Here is a 10,156-nt window from a genome sequence, read left to right as displayed (position 1 = left end):
GCGCCCATAGCGTGCTGGGAGCACAACCGACCAAGAACGTCTACTGCCGCATGTCGTGCTCGTCCCAGAACCACGTGTCCCATAGCGATGAGTCGAGGGCGTACCTCAAGTCACGGAGGAGGTCCGGAGGCAGTTGGGCTTCCCGGACGGTTGATCTCCAAAAGATGGTGCGGCCGCTGGCCGGGATGGGAGGCATGGGCATCAGATCTGGGCTGAGGTTCCACCCGTTCGGCAGGTGTGTGTCGTCCTACAACAACAGGGTGGTCGTGTCGCAGTAGCACTGGTACACCTCCACATTCGCGTACGGCCGCTACCGCAGCGCAATGGGCGACGAGATCCTCAGCCCCCACGAGCAAGACGACGACCTGGGCTCATGTCGTGCTTCCCGGACCTCCCTAATATCCACTCCCACATCATTGTGGCCGGCGGTGAGTGGCGCAGCCTAGGGCTTGTCCGACGCGTGAGGGCAGGGAAGTGAGTGGAAGTGGACTAGCTGGTCCACGCCCACGGGCTAGGCATTAAAAAGGACCCCTGTAGAGTGGCTGGGTAACGGACATGCGGGCCCTTTCCACGCGCTTGGATTAAAAGGGCTTGGTAGGAGGTGGTCTGCCGACTGACTTGTTGGCGGAGGGCGAACACCAAGATGACACGCGCACGTCCGTTCAACGTCTGTCTAGACGTAAATTCAACCCAAGTTTGTGCCGGAGATGCGTGGAGACGGACACGCAGCAAACAAATTTTGCGTACAAAGACCACGCGTTGGGCCATGGCATTTATATGTATGGACCCAAACGGACAGGAACAAACCAAATGTGTCCCTGAGTTGGAGTTGGCCTAACTCCTGCCGAATCATAGCTCCCGAGCAGAAGTTTTATAGCGGGAGTCGGCAATAACCCCTATAGGCTGCTACAGTTAATTTTAAAGGAAAGTTGTACGCCTGACTTTACAGATACAACTACCATGCAGGGTTCATGAGAGACCATATGCCCCAAAAGGCTGTTATAGTTACTTACTTGTGTTCTAACACATACGGCCCACTTGAATTGTGGCGATTCCAAGAAGCGCCACTGCAATTTTCAAACTTTGAAAATGTCACTGCATTTTTTGCAAACTTTGAAACACGTCACTGCAGACTTTGAAAAATGCCACTGGAAATGACATGTTTTTAAGTTTGAAAATTGCAGTGGCATTTCTCGCAATCGTCAGAATTCGAGTGGCGTTTATCTAATTAATCCTTTTAAAAGTGTGTTTCCCGGGCAAAGTTGCTAGTTTCATCAGCAGGTAAGTACAGTTTTGATTGGCCTCCTTGCACAGTTCTCCGGCATTTCATCATCAAGGAGAAGCGTGCAGAACAGTAGATGCAACAAGATTCGTGCTTGCTCTCATTTTGTTTTATTTTTTAAAAATTTTACTGTAAAACAGCCAAGGTACATGCAGAAGCATACAGATACAGATCTCCAGATCTCACGTGGTTACAAAACATTTGAATTCTCTACACCGTACTCGTGTGCTTATACAACGTCCGATTCCTGTACATGAACGTCTCAGCCCATGGTGTAGGACGGAGATGGGAGGTTTATGACAGTGCTCTTCACCTTGGTCATCATGTTTATGCTGTTGGTTATCCCCTGGGATCCTATTCCACTGTCCTTCAGACCCTGCAATCCAGAGAGACATGACATCATATAGCAACCGGAAGGAGAAAACGAGCTTGTCGGATCAATTCCACGGCGACGTCTGAGTCGCGGACACGGTAGCGACGGTACCTGGAAGGGGAAATGGTCCGGACCTCGAGCCGGGGCGGAGTTGATCTGCACAGTTCCACTCTCCATTGCATCACTGATCATGATTGCCTTGTTGATGTCTCTTGTGAACACACATCCCTGAAATCCACAAACAATGAGCATCCAAGATTCATAATAGCTTCAGAAAACTTAAGGGTACATATATATGTTGACACAACAATAGAGAAAGAGACCTGGAGCCCAAAGTTGCTGGCGTTGCAATGGTGGATGCCTTCCTCAACCGAGTTGATCCTGATCACGGGCAAGACAGGGCCAAAAGGCTCCTCCCAGGCGATCCTCATGTCAGGCCGGACATGATCCAACAACAACGGCCAGATAAGGTTGCCTTCTCTCCTGTACTCTTGGCAAAAAGTTGCACCTTTCTCCTTGGCATCCATTACCAAGCCTTCAATGAAATTTGCCGAGGATTCTGTTACAACTGGGGTGATATCACAGTCATCCTCGGGCGGGCCAACTTTCAGCTTTGCCAGCTTGGCATTGACCTTCTCCACCACGCTGTCGGCAACCGCTTCCATGATCAGAACCACTTTTACGGCAGTGCACCTCTGGCCACTGTGTTGATCACAAGTTCATGGCATATGTGAGTGTAACTCCAAGGAGCACCATGGGTGCAAACAAGATGAGATAGATAGGAAGAGGGAAAGCACAAGCAGAAACTGAAAGAAAAAGACACAATGCTCAACAATACTCACAATAAACAGTATGAGTTATGACATGAGGATGGGAGCATGTGACTATGTGAGCTAAGAAAAAGCATATGACACCACTATCTGTTATACATGGCACAACTTGGATGACATGTGTTCTGTTAGCTAAGATGTTATATACAGACATTTTTATTCATTTCCAGCTGTTGCTTGTGACTCTCTAAGGAATGGCAGGCCATAAATTCAACAATTCCAGATGCCCAATGGATCAAATCGTATGGAAGACATGTGTGGTTTGGGCCTATATATGAAACACCACCCAATCAATTTTCTTATTTCGGTACCTGTATGAGAAGCCTCCTTTTACTATGTTTGCCGCGACTAGATCGAGGTCTGCATCCTCCAGCACAATGCAGGCATCTTTTCCTCCTAGCTCCATCTGAAGCGGGACCATCCCGGCCTTCTTTGAAATGGCTATACCGGTATCGCCTCCCGTGAAACTGAGAAACAAACAAAAAGATGAATTTTTCGTCTCTGTAAAAAGCACGAATGCTAGAAGCAGAAGCAGCTCATTATTTACCTTATGCAGTTGACTCCAGGGTGCATTGTGAGAAAATCACCTATTTCAGAGCCTTTCCCAGTAACACAACTAATCAGGCCCTTTGGGAAACCGGCCAGGTGAAAGCAGTGTACCATATGGAGCGCTGCCACCGCGCCCTGATTTTGCACAGTAGCATTTCAGAATTCAGATTAAAAAATTTCAGTACAATGAAAATGCAGTAACGAAATAAGTTATCTATGAAAATCATATACCTGAGTCGGAGGCTTGAGCACAAGAGAATTGCCAGCAATTAGCGCCGGGCCAATCTTAGAAACCGCCAGGTTGACAGGATAGTTAAATGGTGGGATTGCCAAAACTACTCCAAGAGGTACCTTTATGAATGAAATGGCATGAGATGCAGAACAAAACAGTATCGACGGATCATTAGTGTAGGGAATTTGATACAATTCAGGGAACAAGGAAGCTTATGTACAGTAGAAGCTTAGGCCTTACATTCAGACAATTTATAGGAAAGAAAGATGGGTAACCTGCTCATACTTCTATATTCAGACAATTTCTTTGTAAACGAGAACAGATCAACAGTTGTGGGACTAGAGAGCGCACACACACGTCTCGCATGATTTATCAGATGCCAGGGCTAATAAAATTACCCACAACGATCCGTGTGAAAGAACTGAAATGCAGGTGTACCTTGGAGCTCAAACAGTACTTGTTGCGCTCATTACCGGGGAAGCTATCTGATACCAGCAGCTTGCCCTCCCCCAGTATCCGGACACCCTCCTCGGCCGTGTATGACACCAAATCGCCGGACCGCACCACCTATATCAAACCAAACCACGCATCTCTTAATTGTCTCTTAGCATCAGAAGAAGAAGAACAACCACAATTTTCAACCACAGGTCCACAGCAACAAATTATAAGGGGCCACATGGACAGTGCAAACGCTGGTGACCTCAGAAACGGCATCCTTGGCCGGCTTGGCGATCTCCTTGACCAGACACTCGGCGATCGGGGTCTTGTGCTCCTTGAGGATGGCCGCCGCCTTGTGGAGGAGCTCCGCGCGCTTCCACAGCGGAGTCCGCGCCCACGACTTCTGCGCCACCTTGGCGGCGTCCATCACCTTGTTCACCTCCTCCTGTGTGCATGCTGAACAAGGGCGGCCGAACCAAATTCATCAGCAACAAAAGTTCTGGGAATCTGGATCTTGTCATACGATTCTACGCAGCAATGCTACATGGATTCTTTCTCATATGGTATATGCGGTCCTACCATGGGACCTCCGTCTCAAACGATTTCTGACCACATTGCTGAGCGAATTATAAGTCAGGTTCCAAAGTTGATTTCTACCATGAAAAGTTCTCACCAAGTTCATTCAATTGGCGCCAGTAAAGAATCGAAAGGGACAGGAGGCCCTATCAGGGTCGGTCAATTCTTTCGTACTCCTACAACTAATGGTGAGTGCGCGCGGAGTACAGTATTAGTTGCACCGATGAAACTTATGTTTGCTTCGGAAGTATCGAAAGATTTCAACGACGACACTAACAAGTCACCGTCAAGCATTGAATCACTTGAGGCAGCAGAGCAGAGCAATCTCAGACCAGCGGGCTCACTCTGCTCACACAGCCGGTCACGCTAGAGGCAGCTAGCGCGTGCTGGGTTCTCGTGGCCGGAAAGAATAAACAAGAGGAGGAGCAAGCGTCAAGCGTGGCATGCACCTTGCACCCTGTACTGCGTCTGGCGGGTGGTAGGGTTGACGATGGCGACCGTCTTGCCGGAGGCGGAGGCGCGCCACTCCCCGTCGGCGTAGTACTTGTAGACCTCGCCGTCCAGCACGTCCGCGAACACCCCCGTCCCCGCCATCGGGGAAGAAGAAGAAGAAGAAGCAAGTGTACGTACGTGCGGTGTGTGGTGGTGGTGAGCGGAACGGGAGGGACACTCTGCAGGTTAGCCACTAAGCACACAGCTAGTGGCGGTGAGGGGCTCGGGGGGGACGGTGGTTGGTGCTGATGGGTGTGCGAGTGGTGCAGCTGTGGCGGGGCGGGATTAAGTAGAGAGCGGAGGTGGTGGAGGAGGAGGAGGCGCCGAGGATGATGGCCACGCGTGGGCGGGTGGTCGGCTGCGACGGGTGTGATGGAGAAGCGAGGAAACGGACGGAAGAAACCACTGCAGGAATAGTACCACGCGACGCGAGACCAAACCTCGTGCGCCTAATACGGGTGGCAGTTTGCCGCACACCAGGCCGCCAGGGCCGTGTTTGCGGCTTTGGACTTGGCATCCCTCTGGCCGTCAATGGTAACTCGGAAAATATCATCCAGCTCCCGCCACACGTATCAACCACTCCAACCCGCTGCCCCAGTCCGGGCAGTTTGAACGCCCGGGGCCGTGCCGTGCCATGGACCACCGTGAGTGCGCGCCGCGGCCCAGCTCCATTCGCCGAGGGAAGACGGTGCCTGGCGCCGGCGGCGTCCACGTACGTACGCTCGGCGTGCTCGACGCCTCGGCCGGGTCCCGGTGGAGTCGCGTCGTGATGTTGGGCGGCGAACCACCCGAACCACCAGGCCATGATTGGTAACGTAAAACAGCTTGAGGTCCAGGCCTCGTCCTCATCGATAGCGCCTCGAAACCGAGTGGTGCGGGAAAGAGGTGATGCGCAGTTCATGGAGAGCATGCCGGCCGGCCGGTACGAATCTGATCGGTACATGAAACGGAGGAAATATAACGACTTGCGTAGCCTTTTCCTTGTCTTTTTTTTTTCTCTTGGAATTGAACAGTACAATTGCAGACCCCACATATACGCATCGATGCATCACATGTTTGAGAATGTTGAATATATTGTGTATGTATATTGTGTCTTGGGCCCACCTCCTAGTTTCTCTGTATAGTTGAGGTTGTGGCCCCCTCTGTACTCATATATACGTGCTGGGTGCACCGATCAATGCATTGTATTGCACAACCTATTCTTTCCCTTCTACATGGTATCCGTTTTTTAGGTTTCTTTCTCGTTTCTGCCACCGCCGTCGCCGCGCGTCTCCTCCGCGCCGCAGCCGCCGCCACCGTTCGCGCGCCCTCCGCGCCGGCCGTCGATCCCGCATCTCCCTGCCTCACGCGCGTAGCCGCCAGCTGCCGCAAGCCCCGATCGATCCTACCTCGCGCGTAGCCGCCGGCTGCCGCAAGCCCCGATCGATCGTGTTGCATGCACGTTGCTTGATCGATCCCGCTAGCCAATCGCTTGATCGATCCCGCTTAGCCTGACTAGTGCGCACGCATGCCTAGCTTAATCTCTTCATCTATTCTACTACTACTACACCATGGTGCTACTTTTTTCCCTACACGTTTACAAGCATAGTCTATCATCTACTGAAGTTCTTGCTGGCACGCCGCTCGCGCGTTGGCCCGCTTCGCTCTCCAGCCAACATCGTCCGCGCCCGCTTGCCAGATCGTCCGAGCCGCCTCTAGCTGCCGCCGCCGCTGCTGGTCCGTGCCGCCGCCGCCACCGTCTGTGCCGTCGTCGCTGCGATGTCTTCTGCCACGCCGTCTCTCTTCAGCTACATGTACGTAGACGCGCCGAATCCCTTCACCATGCCGCAGATTTTTCCGGCGGGCCATCCGGCCTACTTCACCGTGCCGCAGCAGCCGGCCAGTGCCGGCTCCGCGGCTCTGCTCGCCACGCCGATGGTCGGCGGCCATGCTCCGCCCGCCCCTGTTCAGCCCTACGGTGGCTTCGCCTCGCTGCCGGTCTCACCGCCATGGGACACCACTTCCTTGGCCGCCCTGCACTCGGCCCCATCACCGGCGGCGCTTGGTACCGGCGGCGCTTGGTACATGGACTCGGGCGCCACCGCGCACATGACATCTCATCCCGGTACTCTAACCTCCTCCACTCCGGTTCATACTCCTACTTGCATCACCGTTGGCAACGGTTCCTCTCTACCTATCACACATGTTGGTCGTGCTTCGTTTTCTTCCACATCTGCACCTATCACCATGTCTGATGTTTTTGTGTCTCCTGATTTAGTTACGAACCTTGTATCTATTCGTCGTCTTGCCCGTGAGAATCCCATTACCGTTGAATTTGATGATGTCGGTTTTTCTGTGAAGGACGCCCATACTCAGATGGTCCTTCACCGTTGTGATAGTCCTGACGAGCTCTATCCGATGCACTCCTCCACCACCGCCTCCACCACCCCAGTCGCCCTCGCCGCGGGTGTCGACCTTTGGCATGCTCGCTTGGGACACCCGAACTCCACCACTTTGCGTCAAATACTTAAGAGTTTTTCATTCTCATGCAATAAGATCGACGACCATACTTGTGAGGCTTGTCTGGCAAGCACGTGAAAAATATGAACGCCAGTGTCAAAGTCTAAGAATTAAATTCTGGTGGACTATATGGTCTCCTTGAGAAAGGCAAATTCGCCAAGGATCAAAATAAGACAAACAGTTCAGACAAGGTAAAGAAAGACCAAGAGCATGAGCAGTTGTTAATAAAATGACCGATCGTAAAATGACTAAGAGCATGGATGAACCAAGAGCATGAGCTGTTAGAAGGGAGAGAGAGATTGGTGCGGAATATGATGGATGTATTATTGAGCCTCGAGGGCGAGTATATATTGAGTACAAGACTTGGAGAGCAAGAAGCCTCTCTTGAAGATAAGGTAGGGGACGGATTACAAATCCTAGACTACCAAATACACGTATCCTAAATATATCTCTAACATCCCCCCGCAGTCGTAGCGGCAGTGTTGAGAACAACAGGAGCGTCGCAGACGGTCAGACTGGAGAGAATAGCAGTCGACGGACTGACATCCCCGCGCAGTCGTAGCGGGAGCGTCGTGGACGGTGTCGCGTCGCGGACACGTTGACTGTAGAGGAAGTCGACGAGTTGCTCAAGCGGATGATAGCCCTTGTGCCGTTGTCGAGGTAGCCGAGAGCGTAGGGTGGTGTGCCCGTGGTCGAGGTAGCTGTGCGAAGAACGTCATGGTCGATGTCGAGTCAGGCTGGACGGTGTCGAGGAAGTTGCCGTGGAGCCGTGGGCGCAAGGAGGCATCGAGTTAGTCATAGGCGCAGTAGTGGTGCACCAGGGAGAAGATGTTGTTTACGACGCGTCGCGCCGGGGTTGCCAAGCCCGGGGACACATCATAGACGAAGGCACGCATCAGTGTTGGCATCACTGGGCATGTGAAGACGGACGAAGACGAAGTTGACGAAGCGCGCAGGCTTGCCAGGCCTGGGGACACGTTGTGGATGAAGGCACGCATTGGTGTCGCAAACAATGGGCATGCGTAGACGAGGGGCCTGCATGAGCTGTATGCCATGTCGGAGAAGTCAGAGGGCCAGCAAAGAAGGAGATTCGACGACGTTTGTGGCGTTAATCAGCATCAAGCTGATGTCACCAACGGTGGTCGGAATAGACGAAGTGGTCAGGGAAGATGACGGCGACGCTGACGACGGGCTGGTGCTAGGCGAAGACGAATGAGGTGGACGGGCGGCGGCGGCTATGGGGATAGCGGCGACAACCTGATGGCGGCGGCCGCGGCTAGGTTAGGAGCGCGGCGGCGGTACTCGAAGTAGGCGAGAAACCCTGACAGCATGACGAAGACCGGCACGGACGATGGCGTTCCCGCGCCAGGGGAGGTGGCGCGGTGCATACCATGGGAGGTCGACACGCGGTGACGGCAAAGTGGACCGCGGGCCGTGGCGCTACGATCCGAACAGGCGACGCAGCGGCGACGGGCAGGTCGGGGCGACGTTGGGAAGACCTCAGGGCAGCGGCAGGGACCGCGGGTCGTGGCACTACAGCCGTAAGGGCAGCGCAGCGGCAGAGCGCGGGTCGGTGCAACCGCGGGGATGGCCTCGGGACGGCGGCGTGGCCCGTGTGCCACGCTCGCTACGGCCCGATAGGGTGACCAGCGGCGGTGCTAGAGTCGGTGCAGCCACGGGGACGGCTTGGAGCATACAGCCTGGGGTAGGCGGTGGACCGCGGGCCGCGGCACTACGACCCGAAGGAGCGACTGTTGGGGAACGTAGCATGCAATTTTAAAAAAATTCCTATGCTCGCGCAAGATTTATCTAGGAGATGCATATCAACTATAGGAGGAGAGTGTGTCTACGTACCCTCGTAGACCGAAAGCGGAAGCGTTTGACAATGCGTTTGACTTAGTCGAACTTCTTCTCGTTCGGACCGATCAAGCACCGAACGTACGACTCCTCCGAGTTCTGCACATGTTCAGCTCGATGACGTCCCTCAAACTCTTGATCCAGCAGAGTGTCGAGGAAGTAGATGAGTTTCGTCAGCACGACGGCGTGGCGACGGTGATGATGCAATGATCCGCGCAGGGCTTCGCCTAAGCACTACGAGATTATTACCGGAGGCATAAACTGTGGAGGGGGGGGGGCGCCGCACACGGCTAACAATAGTTGGTGTGTGTTCTAGGCGCCTCCCCCCTTCATATATATAGGTGGGAGGGAGAGGGAGCAGCCCTAGCGGCGCCCCAAGTAGGAGGGGTCCTACTTGGGCTCCTGCACTAGGCCGCCCCCTTTCCTTCTTTTGGCGATGAGGGGAAGGAAGGAGGAGGTGCCCCCCCTTTCGGTTCTCTCACCAAGGGGGAAAGGCGGGAGGAGGTAGCGCCCCTTGCTTTCCTTCCTCTAGGGCCTGCGGCCAGGGAAAGGGGCGCACCAGCCCCTTGTGGGCTGGTCTATCCCTCCCTCGGTCCATTAGCCCATATCTTTGTTGGGGTTGCCCGAAACTCCTTTCCGGTGACCCGATATGTATCTGGTACCCTCCAGAACACTTCCGGTGTCCGAATACTATCGTCCTATATATAAATCTTTACCTCTCGACCATTTCGTGACTCTTCTTCATGTCCATGATCTCATCTGGGACTTTGAACAACATTCGGTCACCAAATCACATAACTCATATAATACAAAATCGCCATCGAACATTAAGCGTGTGGACCCTACGGGTTCGAGAACTACATAGACATGACCGAGATACCTCTTCGGTCAATAACCAATAGCGGAACCTAGATGCTCATATTGGCTCCCACATATTCTACGAAGATCTTTATCGATCGAACCGTTGTGACAACATACGTTATTCCCTTTGTCATTTGTCGGGGATATACCCCGCGGTATGACCCGGC

General features: G+C 53.4%; 1 protein-coding gene across 1 annotated transcript; it reads right to left on the bottom strand.

Annotated features, from left to right (window-relative positions):
* Positions 1-1,428: 1,428 nt before the first annotated feature.
* LOC123044403 (NADP-dependent glyceraldehyde-3-phosphate dehydrogenase-like) lies at positions 1,429-5,170 on the bottom strand. Its single transcript, XM_044467134.1, has 9 exons — positions 4,730-5,170; positions 3,967-4,160; positions 3,705-3,833; positions 3,266-3,385; positions 3,033-3,169; positions 2,797-2,952; positions 1,979-2,357; positions 1,767-1,883; positions 1,429-1,658 (listed from the first exon to the last, which is right to left on the bottom strand). Exons 1-9 carry the CDS (start codon positions 4,872-4,874, stop codon positions 1,545-1,547), a joined length of 1,491 nt encoding a protein of 496 aa, XP_044323069.1. The 5' UTR covers positions 4,875-5,170; the 3' UTR covers positions 1,429-1,544.
* Between the last annotated feature and the right edge of the window lie 4,986 nt (positions 5,171-10,156).

This window comes from Triticum aestivum, chromosome 2B, assembly GCF_018294505.1.
Source record: "Triticum aestivum cultivar Chinese Spring chromosome 2B, IWGSC CS RefSeq v2.1, whole genome shotgun sequence".
Taxonomy (NCBI): Eukaryota; Viridiplantae; Streptophyta; class Magnoliopsida; order Poales; family Poaceae; genus Triticum; species Triticum aestivum.
Note: the sequence above shows the minus strand (reverse complement) of the source record. Positions and strands in the feature narration are given on the sequence as shown.